The sequence below is a fragment of the Theobroma cacao genome, chromosome 9, assembly GCF_000208745.1.
Source record: "Theobroma cacao cultivar B97-61/B2 chromosome 9, Criollo_cocoa_genome_V2, whole genome shotgun sequence".
NCBI lineage: Eukaryota > Viridiplantae > Streptophyta > Magnoliopsida > Malvales > Malvaceae > Theobroma > Theobroma cacao.
In genome coordinates, this window is record NC_030858.1 from 34,765,525 (window position 1) to 34,785,198 (window position 19,674).

Genomic DNA, 19,674 nt, shown 5'->3' on the forward strand with positions numbered 1-19,674 from the left:
CTTGATGGGATTTCCCCGAGGAGCTCGTAGAGACGAGTTTCTTCCGGGGATATCTCTAGGTGAGGAGAATTTCGAGACTTCACCAAAGCGTTGGGATAGTCTTCGAATGATTTTCCAATAAAAGATTACCGACTCCATCATTTAAAAAAAACAAGTCACGACATCATTCTACACTTGCATCATATGCATACGTAAGACCAAGTGAAAAACTCAGTCTGACAATTCAATAAAAATTTAATTAATAAAAATAGGGATTAAACTAAGAAAAGGCTATATTAAGATAACTTAAGATTAAATGGTACCGTTCGTAGAAAGGGCGTCACGGAGGTGCTAACCCTTTTCCGTGCGTAATCGCACTCCCGAACCCATCTCTAAAAAAACGTGGACCAGTTCTCGTTCTTTCGACGGACCTAAAATTAATTTAGGGCTTCGTCGATTAAGAATCGAGTTAATAGGGGACCAATCACACCTAGATAAAAAATATTGGTGCGACCCCCACACCTTGCGATTTTAATTTTCGCCCGCGTCTGGCGGACGGGTTCCCGGACCCGCACGTCACGACAACAACCATTAGTGAACTCAATGGATGTACTTTATCTATACGAAATTTTTTTCGTTGGAAATACAATGATTTTTTGTAGTGATTTTTTTATATTTTTTTGTTTTCGGCATCTATTGTGCTTTGCTTGTTTTACATAATTTTTATAGTTTAAGTTCTTGGTATGGTGATAAATGGTTCAAGAAGTTGAATTTTTTTGGTTGAGGATCGTATTGGAATTACTGCTTTTGGTATTTTCTATTTAGTTCTATGTTGGGTTGGTTTTATTTTTTTTTTAGTTAGATTTTTTTGGAGTTTGAATGTTGTTTATTATGGCTAAGATTGTTTTGTGTTTGGTGTTCAAGGTAAATGTGCTTAAAGGGCAATTATGTTTTAATGTATTGTGATATAGGATTGCTTTATTCTTAGTTTTTGGCTCGAAAATGGATCTGGGGTTGGTTCCTTCAACAACTTGATAGCTATTTCTATCATAGTTTCTTTTCTTTCTTTCTTTCTTTTTCTTTTTTTTTTTTTGGTTGGTATGGGTTGCTTTCTTAGAATTGTTAAGTATTTTCCTATTTTTTCTAATCTTCGTCTTGAATAAATGTAGTATCGAAGATCGGAGCATATTTAGAATTTCGTTTTCTTTTTATTTTTTTCTATCATCGGAGCATATGCTGCAATGGCCTATGGTTTGTGGTGGGGGTGGAAAAATTATTTATTAGCATTAGTCATTGGCTATATTCAAGTCTTAATTGCTTTGTTTTCTTAATTCATAGAGGCATATACTTGTGTCAATTTGGATAGTGATGATATAAGATTTATTGCTTTATACTCTTTGTTACAGTTTATAGATAGCCAAGAAATGCCTCCACCTAATTATGAAATTTCAAAAAAATCAAAACATAATGCAAGGTGGGATTTGGTTACAACTAAAATGTTACTTCAAGTTTGTATGGATGAGATTCGTAAGTGTGGAAAACCAAGAATTTCATTTAGAACTAAAAAATGGGAAGTTGTAGTAGAGGAATTTAATACTCGTGCTAATAAAAACTATACCCAAAAGCAATTGAAAAATAGATTGGGTAGTTTAAGAAATGAATGGACTTTATGGAAACAATTAAAAGGCAAAGAAACAAGTTTGGGTTGGAACCATAACACAAGAACCATCGAAGCTGATGCCACATGGTGGAAAGCCAAAATAAAAGTAGGTATTTTAAATTTTATATATTTCAGCTACTGTAAATTATTTTATATATGCAGATCGTTTAAAAGTTTCTTTGATGTTTGTGTAGGCCAATTCAAAATATGCCAAATTTCGGTATCATGGGTTAGAACATGCTGATGAATTAGAATTTATATTTGAGGATACAGTAGCCACCAGTCAAAATGCATGGACACCAACAATGGGTATACCAATTGAAGATATTGTCAAATCTGTAAATATAACTTTGCTATAAGACAATGTTGAATTTGATGCTGAAGAATTCACTTATGATGAAGATGACAGTGCTATGGTAAACACGTAAATCAAGAGCAAAAGAATGGTGCCAAAAAAAAATGGGAAAAAAATGGCAAAGGGTAAGTCAAAAACTAGGACTGGAGCAAGCTTGCAAAGAACATTGGAATGATTGTGTGAGGCAACAGAAAGTCATAACACAGCTTAAAGTGCTAAAATTTCAATTTCGTCACAAGCCATAGAACAATATAGTATTTCAGAGTGCGTTTGAGCAATAAAATCTCTACAAAGTAAGGGGAGATTGAGTGCAAATAAATTTAATTTTGCACTACAATTGATTAAAAAGGAAGAAAATAGACTTATTTTTATTTGTTTGCCAGATTTAAGTGATAAGCTAAATTGGATTCAATATGAGCATAATCTATCAAAAAACTCTCATGGTAGTAATTGATTAGTTTAGGATTTGATTATTTATTTTAGGTTGATATTGAACTTTAAACTACTTTTTCTTTGTATTTGTGTTTCTTGTTATATGTAATTGAATTGGTGTATGAAAGAATTTCCTATTTTTTATGTTATATTTGTTTGAACTATTATTTGTACTATTTGATTTATTTGAAATAATATTTGGTTTTAATTGATATATTTGGATTTCTACTTATGTATTTTGATATTTTCAAACAGATGTCTTCTAATGAAATCAAAACACCAATACAAGTTACAAAAAGAAGAAAATGTGTAAAGTTTTATCAAAACATGTATAGAGAAGCTGCTACTATAATTGTATATCACATAAAATACTTAATGAAATAAGGAAACAAATTCAATTATTCTTATAGATAGAATTGGGTACGTGAAACTTTCAAACTTCGAGTGAAAGTTTAGAATGTTTGGTATGGAACCACATGTCGTATCCCAACTTACAGATACATTGATGAGTCAGGGATGGTTACATCCATCTAAAGACATGACAGAATTGAAGGCGGTCGTTATGTTTCTTTGGACTTGTGCACATAGCAAAATAAATCGTAATGTCCAAAATAAATTTGAAAAATCGGGAGAAACTGTAAGTAGGAAGTTCAGTGAAGTGTTATAGATAGTTTATTAGCCAATGAAAGAGCCAAGGCTCTAGATTTTTAATTTGCAGAAGTTCCATCCAAAATTAGAAATGATCATAGATTTTAGCCTTATTTTCAAGGGTGCATTAGTGTTATAGATGGATTACATGTTCTTGTTATTCCTCCTGCAAATGATCAAATTTGTTTTATTGGTCGCAAGGGATATCAACACACAATGTCATGTTAGTGTGTAATTTTGACATGTTATTCGCTTTTGTGGTTGTTGGTTAGCCTAGCACTACACATGACACCTGTATCTTTTCAACTGTGCTTGAAAAAATGAAAAACGTGTTCCCTCACCCTCTGAAAGGTACAACTTATAATTTTTATGATATAAAGTTTATCATTCTATATATTTATCTCTTAATTTTTTTAATGAACTCGTATTGAAACTTTTTAACTTTTTTTTTAGGTAAATATTATGTAGTGGATGCTGGTTATCTTAATATGAAAGAGTATCTAGCTCTTTATAAAGGTGAAAGATATCACATTCCTGATTTTAGAGGTTTTAGTTAGCCAAGAGGTTTTAGTTAGCTAAGAGGTTTTAGTTAGCCAGAAGGTGTAGAACAAACATTCAACCATGGACATTCTTTATTAAGAAATGTCATTGAACGAACAATTAGAGTTTGAAAGAATATGTGGCATATTTTACGTGATATGAAGCCATTTCCGTTGATAAAATAGGGAAAGATTATTGTTGCAACAACAACATTTCATATATAACTACATTAGACAGTATGGTGTTATAGATGAGGAATTTGACAGATGTAATCGTAATTCCAATTATATTCTTGAGAGTCAAGAAGGAAGAAGTAATGATGAATAAATGAGTTTTTATATTTATAGAAGAGCATTCGATGATAGTTATATGAGTAGAGTTTGCATTCAAATAACTGTTGCATTGATGGAAAATATAAATTGTTGATTTATGAGTTATCTATAAATTATTTGTGAAACTATATTTTTATTATTTATTATTAATTATAAACTTTAGATTATATAAAAATACTTTTTATATTTCCAAAAACTTGTTTTAAATAAATAAAGAAATAAAGTTAACTTTTTTTATTTTGAACAAAAGAATTCGTGATTAATAGAAATTTATTTATTAATACTTTTTAGGGTAATTTTAATCAAAATTAGAGTTTATGTAAGTTGTTTTGCCAAACAACTTATATATAAAAAAGATATTATAAAAAGTAAATTTATAAAATAATTTTATTTTAATTTTATTATTTTTCATAAAAACTTCATAATAACTTTTAAGTTAAAAAAAAAAAACCAATAAGCCCATGGATGTTAATTCAATCAAATCTACATCCATATTTATAATCAAATATAAGAGTTCAAATCAAATTGTATTTTTATTTCTGATCTGTTGGGTTATTTGGTCTATTTTAATTATTTGATTTGATTTGAACTCTTAAATTATAACACAATAGACCTTCACATATGTATTCCTAATATAACATATATATATATATGTATAACCTAAAATATCTACAGGTACGTGGCCCTACATAATTTCTGCCATGGGCGTTCATTCAACGAATAATACATTCCGCTGGTCGGGTTTCTTTCTGTTGCTTCTATTGTAGTGGCTTGATGGCGGACTAATAATGTTATTCACAGTCGTAACTATCTGCCAAGTTCAGCTGGCATACTTCGTAATCAAAGCCAATACGGAAACAGGTCGGCGATGACAAAAACAAATGCAAAACAATGACGCGGAGTCCCCATTTTTTTTGCCAATATTTCCTCTCCCATTTCGGAACTCTTCCATTAAGACAACTCATGTTCCCACCGGTCAATATCCGACTAGTTTGGCATATTGAAAGCAAGCGATGTCTGCCTGTCTTATCTTGCTAATGCACGTAATGTTGGAAGCCCTGTCTCATCTTCATCTATAGTTCAGTGCACCCAATGCTGCACACCTGAAACCGTATACCTGAACCCTCAGCTAGTATACGGTTTCTCTTGCTATCCCATAGACAGTTCAGCCACGTTCTCTTACAGGCCGACAGTTTCCATTAGATTTAGGCTTTTAACTTGACAATTAAGTATTTTTAAGGGTCATTTCGGATTTTATCTAATACATTAAATATGTGAAATTTTTTTGACTTTGTAAACAAATTTGATTGGCTGGTATTCATTTGCATATTGAATTGAGAGTTATCGTACAAGTACAGGCCAGTCAAACCTTTATGTGGCTAAAAATATCAAATGGGGCCGAGACGATGATGACTTCCTCGACAAATCAAACCAACTCCCATTATAAACATTAAATACAGAATCTTGCACATTGGTTAGCACATATGGAGAAGGGCATGATGGTCTGGACACTAATTTTCATTACATTACTTTCCAAAGATAATTGGAAAACGGCTTGAGACAGGAAAGTTTGAACTTTGAATGTTAAGTAAGCCTTTGCTTTTACAACGAAGTGTCAAAACGAAGAGTAAGGGTGATAGCAACTGGCACCAGCCTTCTCAAAGGCAGCTACTCGACTCCATAACTAAAAATATAATCCATTCACTATATATTTCCTGCATTTGGGGTCTTTCGATTCCAACCCATCTTTTGCTCAGTTTTGTTTGCTAGCTATTCTAAGAGGGAAAGAGAAAGAGAGAGATGGGTACTTTGCCACCAAGGTCTGTAGCAGTGCATGAAGGAGAAGATCATGTCAAGGTTTCTCAAGAACAACAACAAAAGGAGCTTGATGCCGGTGCTCTCTTTGTCCTTAAATCCAAAGGTACAAATATAGTATACTATATACACTGTAACCCTTTTATAGCTCTGTTTCTTTCTTTATTAACTCCTTCGCAATGATTTTCTTCGTCCTCCTTTCATCTTAAACATGATCATTGCTGTGCAAGAAACTCTTAAGCATGATCATGTTGGTCTTTTTCTGGCCCTCTTCTCCTTCTCCCTTATCTTTTGCATAAATCAAGGAAATCCATAACAAGATCATCTTCTTCATTTAGCTTTCTCTTAAAACTCCAACGACTCTCTTCTTTTTGTCTTGTATATATGTCAGTGTATCTGACTTTTTTTTTGTTTTCCTTTTCAACATAAATGTGTGATTCAGAGTTTTATCTTGATATCTTATCACAGAGTCCAAGAATTCTCATTTCTTATTGGTAATACTTTTTCTTTGGGTGTAATAGATCCATTTATATTGGCTGATGTTGACCAAACATACACCATGAACATGAACTTAAATGCTTACAGCAAACTCTTGATTATTATAGGACATTTTATTTTTTATAAAGGTTTTTTTTTTGGCAAGTGGATAAAGAAAACACCATGTGAATTTTATAAAGCGATTTTAATAATACTCTCTCTTTGCACTACCTTGCACCTATATTGTACCCTTCACAATTCCACAGGATATGAGATAATGAAAATACTTTTTTTCTTTTTCTTTTTCTTTTGACTTGAGAAAATGGGAAATTAAATATGACACTTTGAATATAAAGAACTGTTGTTGTCTAGCATCAACTAGAGTACCATCCTGTCAATATTATCATTTTCCTCATCCCATATTAATTGCTAAAATTCAAATTTTCAAAACTTTCTTGTGTAAAATAAATTAAAAAAATGGCTTTCAATTTATTGTTTTTATGATAAAATTAAAAAAAAATAGCTCATAGTTTCATATTGTACTGTTATTACTTAACATAAAAACAATTCTATAGACATAGTATACTGATTTGTCAAAATGGATAGTAACATAACTTATTGATATAATATGATGAAGTGGTTACATGATAATTTTACCTTTCACTATGATAATCAGCATGTCATGTTACTACTAAGTGGAAGTAAAATGATAAATGTTATTTTAATTAACAATAATCAGTCAATCGTTAATTATAAAATAATTTATTTTATTTAAAATAAAAATATAAAAATTTAATTAGATATAATTTAAAAAATAAAATTTTATTTAATCACATTTTTCTTACGGGGTTTTATATCTTTGACCGAAGATTTGGCCTTACCCTTCGGGCAATGTCTTGAGCATTATTGGCACACTTCCATTAATCTTAATCTTTACGCATGCTTATCAGCTACGTGGTGAAATCACTGCCTCTATTTTCTATTTTGTTTTCTCTTTCATCTTTAACCAAACTTAGAACTGTGACAAATATGATTTTGTCAAAGAACAAAAAAGCAAAGGAAAGGTGGCGTATTGGCAATAGCCAACAAAACCGCAAAGTTTGAATTGTCTTACTGTTGTTTGGCGTGTTGGTAAATTGAACAGGATCATGGCTGCACTGTGGTTACCACTTGTCGACATCAATAGTTGCACCGCCGCTGCTCAGTCTCCCATTCGCTTTCACCTTCCTCGGATGGGCTGCCGGAATTTTCTGTCTGGTGATCGGAGCTCTGGTCACTTTCTATTCCTACAATCTGCTGTCTCTTGTCCTTGAACACCATGCTCAATTGGGTCGTCGACATCTTCGTTTCAGAGACATGGCCAATGACATCTTGGGTAAGCACTTGAAAATTAATAATCTAATCTATTCTTTGAATAATATTATTTATTAAATTATATGAAAAGAAAAAACAAGAAGCTATATACGAAAGAAATTGCTTCTTCATTTGCATTATTGAGACAATCGCCCTTCTCAATGTCAGTTGTACTAAGTAACTCAATAAACACACATAAATGCCTGTAACCAAGTCTGACCATAGACCCCTCCTCCCTTGCCATAATTTCATGTGTCATATATGTAGTACCCCATTAAATACCATTACACCTGCGAAATGGTGAATGGTGCAAATTTAAGGGGTACACTTTCCAATTTTTCTCAAAATTGACCGATTGATGAAAGTGGTGGACACCAGAAATCCACCAAATCCATGGAGCATGCCAATGCCAATAGGAGGCCTCTATCTTATCTAGGCAAACATGTATGATTGCGGTATACAATATTGTTGTATAGTTGTATAGTAATTAGAATTTTGATGCTTGCTGCTAGTAATTTTTTTATTTAAATGCTTTTTAATTTTAAAAATTATTTGTATTTTTTGTGTATTAATATATATGTTATTGTATAAAATAAGTAAACATTTCAAATGTATTATTTGACCTTATTTTATTTCATTTTAATACAGTACATTATATTTTGTTACAAATTTTCCACTTTCATTTCTTTCTTTTTGAAAATTATAAAAATAATAGTATGACATAAAATTTTTTTATAAAACATATAATCTATTTAAATAAATAATATAATTAATCATATTACACTTACCATATAAAAATAAAATAATTAGCTTTTAGAATAAAATAAAAAAATTGAAAATTCAATTTTAACATTTACTTTATAATTAGAATAATAAATTAAAATCAACTTTAATACTCTACATTATGATTAATTAGCATTAATTATATCTTTTTAATGTTTATTACCATAAAATTAATAGTCGATTGATATATTTTTTATCTAAAAATCCTATATGATTTTTCCAATATTATACAATAATATAGAACAACTTTAAAAAATTAGAAAAAGCTCTCTTTCTTCTTTAATCTTTTAAGTTTTTTTCTTTTTTTTTCTTTTTCTTCCCTCACCTTGTTCTTTTTTAATAAAAGAAAAAGAAATTGTGTTGGAATTGTAATTTCCTTGCTTGACAATTGTAAAGCAATTACAACCTCAGGGTAATTGATGACCGGTGTATCTTTGGTATGGTGGAGTTAGGTATCTCTCTTTGCAGCCTGGGGTCAACCTCTTGTTCACACATTGACTCATTCTACAGCCATTTTCCGTCTTTCAGTTTGTCTATTTGCTCAGCCTCCTTTCATAGCCAAGTAGGCCTTTAAAGTCCTCATTGCACGAGCAAAGAAATAGTTAGAATTAAACTTCGGCAGACGACCTTTTTGACTTTTTGTCCAATTTTATGAACAATCACGTACTTTATTTATTTATTAAAAATAAATACGCTTTATTGATTCGAACCATAAATGCACACATGACACTTCCATACAAGGAGATGAACATTATGCTATACTGACTGCTTGGTAATGATCTAACTAATGTGAAGGGCCAAGATGGGGTCGTTACTATGTTGGACCAATTCAATTCATGGTCTGCTTTGGTGCTGTTATTGCCTGCACTCTTCTAGGTGGACAATGTATGAAGGTCAGCTTCAAGTCTCATCCTTTTTCCTTTTTTAGAATTTCTAGTTCTTCAAGTTGGTGCTATTAACTATATAAATAAGTTGTTGAGTTTTCGAAATTCTTTTTTCCAATATCTGGCAGGCAATTTACTTGTTATCAGACCCAAATGGGAGTATGAAGCTTTACGAATTTGTGATTATATTTGGTGTCCTGATGCTGATATTAGCTCAAATCCCATCTTTTCACTCATTAAGGCATATTAACTTGATATCCTTGATTCTATGCCTAGCCTATAGCGCCTGTGCTACTGCTGGTTCCATATATATAGGTAATTCTGCAGACTACTAACTCATTGCATTATCAGTTTGATGAAATAATTATACGTAATAGTATGTTTTACTCTTTCCAGGGAATTCATCCAAGGGGCCAAAAAAAGATTATAGCCTGAAAGGTGACACAGAAAGCCGGATTTTCGGGATCTTCAATGCCATTGCCATTATTGCCACAACTTATGGCAATGGTATCATTCCAGAAATTCAGGTTCCCCATAATTTTTCCAAACAGTTTCGGTTTCAGATTGTTAAATGCTGCAATACTGTCTGTATAAACGTAATTGTAATGATTAAATGCTGTTATAAAGGTAACAAACTTTTGTGTATGAATTTGATTTCAGGCAACGATCGCACCACCAGTGAAAGGGAAGATGTTCAAAGGATTATGTGTTTGCTATACAGTGCTTACAGTGACTTTCTTCAGTGTTGCAATATCTGGTTATTGGGCGTTTGGCAGCGAATCTGAAGGCCTTCTACTCAGCAATTTCTTGGATGATGGGAGACCTTTGGTGCCGAAATGGTTCATCTTGATGACTAACATCTTCACCATTTTCCAACTATCAGCAGTTGGTGTGGTGAGAACCTACCTTCCCTTCGGCCCCTTCTTTTTCATTGTTCATATATTTGGTAAATTCGTTCAAAAATGCGGTTGTCTGTCACAGGTCTACTTGCAGCCAACAAACGAAGTGCTTGAAAGAACTCTTGCAGATCCAAGTAGCAAAGAATTCTCTGCCCGTAATGTTATCCCAAGGGTAGTTTCTAGATCATTGTCTGTTGTTATAGCAACAACAATTGCAGCAATGCTTCCATTTTTCGGAGACATCAATTCTGTCATTGGAGCTTTTGGTTTCATGCCTCTCGACTTCATCTTACCTGTTGTTTTCTTCAACTTGACATTTAAGCCATCGAAGCGGAGTCCCATTTTTTGGTTGAATATTACCATTGCAGTGGTGTTCTCTGCACTGGGAGTCATAGCAGCAGTTGCAGCAGTAAGACAAATTGCTCTTGATGCCAAAACTTATCGGTTATTTGCTAATGTGTGATGATCAAAGCCAAGTTTATCACTGGCTCGCCCTGTATCTAGTATAATGCCAGCTTCATTAAAGAAGGGAGAACCGGCTCTGCCATCACATATTATCATCAATGGTTATTGTTCTTTAACCAATGAACAAAAGCAATCTCCCAATGCCCCAAATCTAAAGAATGAATTCAATGAAGCTGCAGAAAGATTCAAATTGAAGTAATAAAGAATTGAAAACCACAGTTTGCTTGCCATTGAATTCTTCACAAGTTTAAAGCAGAAGATTATCGGTGAATCATCTGCTCCTTGCTCGTCAATATACAAACTGGTTAATCTAATTCTCATACAACATAATTGTAAAAAGTTCCTGTATCTCTTCATGTCAAGTTCCGAAACAACAGGATCTTATGAAATGGGCCTAAATTAGCCTGTGTGTTTTACACTAAATATTACAGAAACAACAACAATATATAAATCCCAAATTTAATATATTAAGAACCAGAGTCAATGGCAAAAGTCTTGCATTGCTGCTGTAGAACTACAATACGCTGCTCATTACTTCCTGAAGAAGCCTACGTCACTATGCAACACCTAAAAATAAACAAAAACAGAAAGAAAGATAAAGGCAGAATTTTACTTGACCTCGCTGTCCAACCCAAATTGATGCTGGATAAAATGCATAGACTATATTCACAAAGAGCGAAAGAGGGGGACGAGAGGTTGAGGAAAACAGAGATGATGTACCTTGGTCCTTTTATTGCATCTCAGGGACATTGAGATCAGTTTCTGGAGTTATCATCTCATCAGATTTGGGCTGTGAGGCTGGCAAGGTCTGCAAGTAGTCTGGACTAACACTTTGTGGAGAGGTAGGGTTGAAGTCCTGGTTTTCAGCAATCACAGTACCTGCTCTCACGGGATCGTCTTTCTGCGAGTTGTTTGGATCAACACGTTTTAGAGAAGCAGAGTTGAGGATGTGGTTTTCGGCAACAACCTTATCTGATTCCATGGGACGTGCTCTCACAGGAACCGGTGCTGGGTTACAGTTCTCATCATCATCATCTGCCATTCCAGTAACTTGAATGGGGAGATTCACCATTTTTGAACTGGCAGAATCGTTGAATGATGTCGAACGTCCTGCTGAATACTTCCTTTTGATTCCACGACAGATGGTTTGCTTGAAACTGCCAACAACAAGCTGATGAACCCAGGGGAACACAAAATGAGTGCAAAAGTTACTATGAATTGAATGAGTGTTAGATCTGCTTAAAATGATCAATCCAGGAAACAATTAATTTAAGTTAATAACACCGAGAGCTGCAATGATTAAAAGTAAGTAGCATCTGCACATTAACTACAAGTAAAGTTAATAAGTTATATCCAATGATCAAGTGAATGAACAGTATATTGCTCCAATCACAAACATGGAATCGGTCTTTTATGTCCACTTCTGTTGCTTCCAACAAAGGCATTTTGATTATCATTTGATTCCTGATATAGCAGATGGCACGCTATTCTTGGCTTATGTTAATATGTAGATTGGCAGGAAAGGTTTTACTTGGATAGCCCCAGGGCCAGCTGCTACCAGTGGACCTGCAACAGTTCCACCGAAAACTTGTCCATGATTATTAGCCAATGAAACACTCAGCAGACCATTTCTGCGACGAGTGCCCAGTTCACCAGACACAACGGAAGAACCAGCGAGAGTAAGAATTTCAAACCATCCCTGCAATAAGGGGTGCAAATTAGTGTTCAACCCTTGTTGAATGGTACTGGTTCTGAAACAGCAAATTTTCACACTGAAACCATAAGGCAGAAATCAATGTAATGTATTAAAACATTAAAATCAACAGATGCTACAAATTTCTACACAGGAATATTCTTTGTTGCAAACTTTTTGTTTCCAATTATATAACAATGATCTCTTTGCACATCAAACATTTCTAAAAAAAAAAACTCGGGATTTTAATGTGAAAGAAGCAATGTTTGGATGAATATAAATAGACATAATGAATAAAAGGTAGCCGAACTATGTTAAACAAAAAAAAAGGGCTATTCAAATGTTATAATCTTATTGAACTAAGCTCTCTATATTGCATAATCTAGTAGCCAATGCTCAATATAGAATATATTAAAAACATAATGAACCCAGACAATTAGCTGCATGCAGAAATAAGAGCCACCAAAGTTCTTTTACAGCATTGACAATGAAGGCACTCTATCTTTCTAACCTTTCTTTTATCAAATATATAACCTGAGAAACACTACACTAAAAACTTCCAAGTTCACAGTTACGAGATAATGAAAATAATTATACAACTTGTGAACACTACATATCTTTTCTGCTTAGGATGTACCCATGTATTGCAATTAGCTATGTCCATGATGAATTGTGCAGCCATACCTCATATGTCACACTTCCAACAGGTGTACCAGGCTTGTGCAGGGTAACACTGGAGACTGCACCACTAGCAGTAAGAACACAAACTGAACGAGGACCGGTTACACAAAATGATCCTATCTTACTAACAAGATCCTGTGAAGTAAAAACAAAACTCAGAACAAGTTCTTCCATGGTAGGTTAACTAAAAACTTTAAAGTTATGAGACAGAAATAGAATGTAGAAAGACTAAGCAATAACTTAATTTTCACTTCATATATATATATTTATATAACATTACCTCTCCTGGGAACACCGACAGTACATGAGGGGTAAAGCTTGCTCCAGCTGTGTCCATATATTCACCTTAACGAAAGAAGTTCAAGCGTGATAGTAAGACATTTGATTAATTGAAGTGCATCAAGCCCCAAAGGATCTAAATTCTAGATTGAAAATGTGTCTTAAATGAAGCAAGCTCATTTATACTTACACCATATACACAAGTAAAGGAATGGGTTAGTCAAGGGGTGCACTATATCCACATTTTGTCCTTGCTTTGTTTCATTAATTTACCTTAATTATGAACTTCAGAACGCAGTAGCTGCCCATAAAGGAGCAAAACTGAGGCCCTATTCACCTGATAATTAATTAGCAGAGACATAAAGCTATAGAGGTTGACTTCGTTGAGCCTCTCTGCTTGAATAAATTGCAGCATTACCACATGTGGAACCTGCTTGTAGCTAGCTATGGCAACCGATCGAGATTCAAAAAGTTTGTCGACTAATATTCCTAATCAACTTCTCACACATTCTAAAAGAATATTAGCCTTGCTACGATGATGCCCAAATCTTGCATTTCAAACTTGTTATATATTCAAAATGATATAACAGATGTATAGAATAAATAATTATTTTTAGTTCAATCAAACAAAACTGGAAAAGGTAAAACACAGAAGCTCTATAATATTGTGGGAAAAAAATGCCCCCACTAATAAAATGCTATGATTTACCTCAGCCATCCCATATATTATTCAGTATCATCCACAAGAAATAAAACAACCCACTATTTATATGTGTAATTTTGATAAGTTATAAGAAACTTCTCACTAGTAAATCTGAGTACATGCAGTACTATTATTTATAGGTATCATTTCAATTGAACTCAAGAAATATTTATATATATATATATACATAAGTAGCCAATTAGTCAGCAACCCTCTCAACTCCATATCCGCTGTGAAAAGTTTAAGATTTTGCCATTGTCAACAGATTTACGAAACTGTGTATGGGTTTTACAAATGATCAACTGAATTAAACCAATAAACTAACATAATAATCGATAAAATATTGTAATTATGACATGCCAAACATATATAAATCCAACGTTACAAAAGCAAAACCATAAAGCAAGATTAAAAGAAAAGATACGAAATCAAAGTGTAGACATTAAAACTTTTAAGTAATTCAAATTGTTGGCAACAATATCTCACCATGAGAAGCCAAAGTCTGAAGCTTCCCAGTACCCTTAGGCCTTCCCCGAGCCCGTTTTGACGAAGAACTCGGCATGGAAGAAGGCGGCGAAGACGCCGTTGGTGGTGGGAGAGGTTCCAAAGATCCAATGTTCGACACACCGTCAGTTGTCTCGGGCCTCCCCTTCCCTTTCTTCTTTTTGTTAATATTTTCTTTGCCAGTTGCACCACCACCTGACCCTTCTCCAGGCTCCGAAGCCCCTGTTTCATCAGCTGCAACTTGAAGCTCTCCTTGAACCTCCTGGCTCTCTGCGGAATTAACCTTTTCGGCGTTAACCTGAGACTCTTTCCCGTCATCAGAAGCAGAGTCATGGGATGGCGTTGTAGTTTTGTCCTCCATGAACACTTTTCAATGCAAAACCTGAAGAAACAAGGAGGAAAAAAAAGAACGTAAAAGATATGATATTGCAAAGGATTTTACTGCAAGAAAGAAGGCTAAAGAGGCTTGAAAAGCCAACGTTGGAATGAACAGTAAGCGCCAGAAAATAGATCTTAGTGAAGCCTGGACAATACAACAGAAAAGATGGGAGTGAATGTAATATTTTTGTTCATCTTTATATTTGGAGGAGCCCTTTTTCTTATATTCCAATAATACCCATTTAGAATTTTTTTTTTATTTATTAATTTGTAGGGTTTTATAAGAGAGAATGACAAAATTAAATTGTTAAAATAAAATTTATTTTTTTACTAATTAATGGAAAGGGGATCTTTCGATTTATGAAATTAAAAATAAATCTCATTTATTAAGCAACTTTTTATGATTATTATTGATTTTTTTATTATAATTATGAGATATCATTTCCAAATATATTAACTAAATATTGGAAATATATTTATTATTATTCGCGTTAGTTATATTTAGGAATTTGTTTTGAATTTTTAAGAAATAATTTGTTACAGTTGTAATGACCACAAAACTAAAACCACGTGGAAAATTTTCGCTGTCAATGATTAAAATTATGATATTGTACAACGAAGATACTAAACATTTGAATCAACTTTGTCAAGTTATGATTTTACATGAGCATACAATGAATAAGATAAGCTCAGAAAAAAAAAAAAAAATTTACCTGTAATGATAAATTCGACTACATTTTTTTTCAATTCAATTTTACTCTTTGAGATACATGAGTTTTTACCATTCAAGTTCTAATGCTTCACTGTCACGTAATTATCCTAAAATTACATATCACGGATGAGGTAAGATTTATCGAGTCGGAGAAAATTATCTTTCATTACATAACTCAATATCATATGTATCAAAAAAATATAATTATCTTAAAACCCCAGCTATAGAACCATATATAAAATATAGTCTATAAAAGCTGGTTTTAAAATTTTAATATGTAACTCTTTGTCTTGTACATGTAAATATTAAAAGAATTACAATTATGGGTGTGAGAGGTGGATGATTGTATTACGAATTTTACATTAGTAAAATATTGAATAAATCTTAAATTTATAAATAAATATCTTTTTTTTACTTAATAGACATTTTTTTAATTGAAAACATAAATTATAACAAGTAGTATTAAAACAAACTCAAATCTTTACTTATATGAAACTAGGGTAAGAATTCCTCTGCCCTGAAGACTTGGGGTAAAGAGAAGTGTAAGGATTCCTCTACCCATAGACCCGGAGACAAGGGTAAAGACGGAGATAAGGGTAAAGAGAAGTGTAAGGATCCCTATACCAGACCAAACCAGGGGTAAAAAGAAGTGTAAGGATTCCTCTACCCATAGTCTCAGAGACCAGGGGTAAAGAGAAGTGTAAGGATCCCTCTACCCATACCTAGGAAAACCCATAGACCCGTGTAAGGATTGCTTTACCCATAGACCCTTTGGAAGGATCCCTCTACCTATAGACGCGCTGAAGAATTCCTCTACCCATAAGCCTGGACCAAGGGTAAAAAGAGCTAGTGAACATCTCTAAGAGTTAAAGATGACCAGTGTAAGGATCCTTTTACCCATAAACCGACTAGTGAACATCTCTAAGAAAATATTGCCCTACCCATAAACCCAAACCAGCTAGTAAACACCTCTAAAAGTTAGGGTGAATCTTGAATTTATAAATAAAAATCTTTTTTTCATTAATAAACACATCTTTTGAATTAAAAACGTAAATCCGTGACATTTGATTGACTAAGAGCTAGCATTTGTTATTCTTGTTAGGCTATTTAATGTTGATCGTTCCTTTTGGGCTTCTGATTTTTTGTATGTCTACAAGGCCCTTTTCGAATTTTATTGAATAGCTGTAGCTGTAAAGCATTTATGTTAAGACTGGGCTGCACATTTGGACCTCTAGCGGGCTTTCGGGGAGAAGAGTTTGTGATCATTTTCAATTTAGTCAGTAAAAATACTAAAATTGGATAAAATTGTAGTATCCATAGCCTACATTCATATATTCCTCATTCTTGCCAAAAAAGAGTCATATATTCTTAACTCCGGTAACAATAGAAGCTTAAGGGAAAAAAAAAAAAAAGAACAACTCAGCTGCGAAGGGCAAGCTTAGTTTCAGTTTATTTCAGATCTGTCATACAAAATTGGAGATGGAGCAATGAAGATATAATACTGCTAACAGCATTCAAAAGAAAGCTGTAAAATATTCCACATTTGTCAATCCATATCATCTAAATGTCCAAATTGCTGCTTCCAGTGAGACTGTGCTTCTTCAGGTGTCCGAAATGTCCAGATGTGAGACTTGGCTCTCTCACGAGTTTCCAGAATTTCCTGTATTCAGTAGGGTCCAGTTTGTTACCTTTGAACAGAGCACAAGGAAAAATGCAAAGTGTAATTTGAAGTTTTCTCTAGGTGGAAAAACCAAATACTTGAGCAGGCACTACACCTGTGCACAGCACCTTGAGTCATCCGTTCCATTCACCCGGATGTTATCATATTAAGCATTCACAATAAAAACGCTAAATTTTCTTATTCCCCCAGGAGATAAATTCTTTAGTTTAAACTCTATCATATAGTATTAGATATAAACAGGTAAGCTTAGGCCTTAGGACTTCTTTTTGCCATCTCACAAACTTTCTTCACCGTCACATGTATCAAGGGGCTTCGGTTTTTCCACTTAACAAGGCACAATATTGGTGTCTTACCTCTCCATCTAGAAAATAATTGTACTCCCTCCGACCCATTTTCTTCACTCATCTTTCCTTTGTTGAATATCCCAAAATTATGTACTTTCCTTTTTTAAAAACTCAATTCTCTTACTTTTTTATATTATAAAATTATTCTTTTATGATACTCTTTTTTTTACATTTTGTAATTAAAAATTATGTTACATCAATTTTATAAACAAATATTTAAACTCTTAATATAAATTACACTAAAATCGAATTTTTTTATTATACTTCGTGAAGGTCAAATAGGGACAAGCAAAATGTGACGGGGAGTATTTATTTATTTTTACTCTTACCATTATTATCTATTCAAATGTCTCAAAAAACAAATACGCAATAGAATTTCCACACTCCTTACATCCTGTGTACCCAAATTATTTGAACCACTAGAGCATCTAAAAGAACACAATCACTTTTTTAACTAAGATGTCATGATGATCCTCTCCACTCTTACAACTTCCCCCGTCATACCAAGCTCAGCCATTAAATCATTATTCATCTTTCGTTTTCCACTTTATGCTTTAAACAGAAGGTTTTAATTGTCACTGAGGATAAGGTTAAATCCTTTTAACCTTGTTAAACATTTCAAAACTTTATTCATTATTAAAGAGATAAATTTGCAGCATATGAAGAGTAACTCTAAGTTATCAGTTGACACCTGACATATCTGTATCTTTTTCACTATGCATCTTTGTTCTACGGCATTATTTACAATTTCTAATTATCCAGGAGTTAGGATCTTACACCAAGTACTTTTACTTCTTATTCCTAATGTGAATTGATCGAATAAATTCTGATACATGTCTAATTACTTATAGTTTATTTTTCAAGGACCCTGTAATGAATTGTTTAGCTAATGCAGCACAATTCAAGCATAAAGCAACTAGTTTCCAGAATAAAATTCAAAGCATACAGAGCACCTTCAACCTTAATGAGCAAACTTCTAAGCGGCTGAGATTTCGAAAAAGTGCAATCAGAACTGAACTTCATAAGCATTTTTTGCATTCAAACATCAAATCAGCTGAAATGGCATTCATTAACAAATAACATGAAAATATGGATCGCTGACCAGATTAAGCCTTCATTTTTCTTTCTTAATATCTTTGCAATTTTGATTCTTGTAGAGGCATATTAGAACAATTGTTTCTTTAATCTTTTCCATCATTAAGTAATTAACTCCTATTTCCACCGCGTCTTTAAGCAAAGGAGAAAGGTTGCAAAGAAATTCAAATAAAAAGGAAATAATTATAAAAAAAATTAACAAGAGAGAGAAAAGGAAAGCTACCTGGAGTTGAGAAGAGGGCTTGGTTTTCAAAGACAAACAATCCCAAAGAGCATTCCATTTTCCAGAACAATTGTCAAGCACTCCCAGCCTATAATATTGCTGCATTTGATGAACCGGAGCTGCCCAATGGATTTTAATAAATCAGATTTTCCAAAAAGAAAAAGAAAAAAGGAGCATCTACAAATAAATAAATTGAATGGAAAATCGAAATTCAAGATTCCATAATTAAGGAAAGCAGAGGAGGGCGTACAATAGCAGAACCAAAGAGCGTCGAAGCATTTGGAGCAGGATAGACGACGATGCGAAGTGGAGGATTCCTTCTCTACACTCATCTCCACCAAGCTTACCCGCTACGCTGACCTGGGCACTCCTCGTACCTTTCTTTGTTCTTGTTTCCCTTTCCAAAAGTGAAGGGAATATTACGGAAAACAAAAAAGGTCCATTAAGGCGTCTATGGATGGGGCTTTTGGGCATTTTTGACAAATTGGGCTCCATCAAAGTCAAGTTTTGGACAGAGTTGGGCTTCGGATATCAAACCCGAGACCAACCTTGCTTGACTAAGAAACGATTTTTATGATGATGGCATAAGAAGTTCTCAAGGACCCAAGAAAGATGGTTGTGTTCATGGTAGGGTATCAAAGGACTCCCATGACCAGGAATTCTGATAAGCAACAGGTCAGTAGTGAATATTTGGTAGATAATGTTCCTTCTTGCCTTGATTTATGTAGAATCCCAAAGAGTTTACGTGCGCTTTCTGTT

At 33.5% G+C, this 19,674-nt stretch overlaps 3 protein-coding genes across 3 annotated transcripts; 1 reads left to right on the plus strand and 2 right to left on the minus strand.

Moving 5' to 3' along the window:
- LOC18590408 (GABA transporter 1) lies at positions 5,544-10,738 on the plus strand. Its single transcript, XM_018128352.1, has 7 exons — positions 5,544-5,867; positions 7,383-7,613; positions 9,170-9,267; positions 9,387-9,573; positions 9,655-9,785; positions 9,919-10,152; positions 10,240-10,738. Exons 1-7 carry the CDS (start codon positions 5,747-5,749, stop codon positions 10,618-10,620), a joined length of 1,383 nt encoding a protein of 460 aa, XP_017983841.1. The 5' UTR covers positions 5,544-5,746; the 3' UTR covers positions 10,621-10,738.
- Positions 10,832-14,843, minus strand: LOC18590409 (AT-hook motif nuclear-localized protein 11). Its single transcript, XM_018126927.1, has 6 exons — positions 14,465-14,843; positions 13,277-13,341; positions 13,000-13,131; positions 12,154-12,321; positions 11,343-11,793; positions 10,832-11,189 (listed from the first exon to the last, which is right to left on the minus strand). The coding sequence occupies exons 1-5, from the start codon at positions 14,841-14,843 to the stop codon at positions 11,353-11,355; spliced, it is 1,185 nt and encodes a 394-aa protein (XP_017982416.1). The 3' UTR covers positions 10,832-11,189; positions 11,343-11,352.
- Positions 16,868-19,334, minus strand: LOC18590410 (uncharacterized protein C227.17c). The gene is made up of 3 exons (XM_007015905.2): positions 19,166-19,334; positions 18,916-19,034; positions 16,868-17,232 (listed from the first exon to the last, which is right to left on the minus strand). Exons 1-3 carry the CDS (start codon positions 19,245-19,247, stop codon positions 17,119-17,121), a joined length of 315 nt encoding a protein of 104 aa, XP_007015967.1. The 5' UTR covers positions 19,248-19,334; the 3' UTR covers positions 16,868-17,118.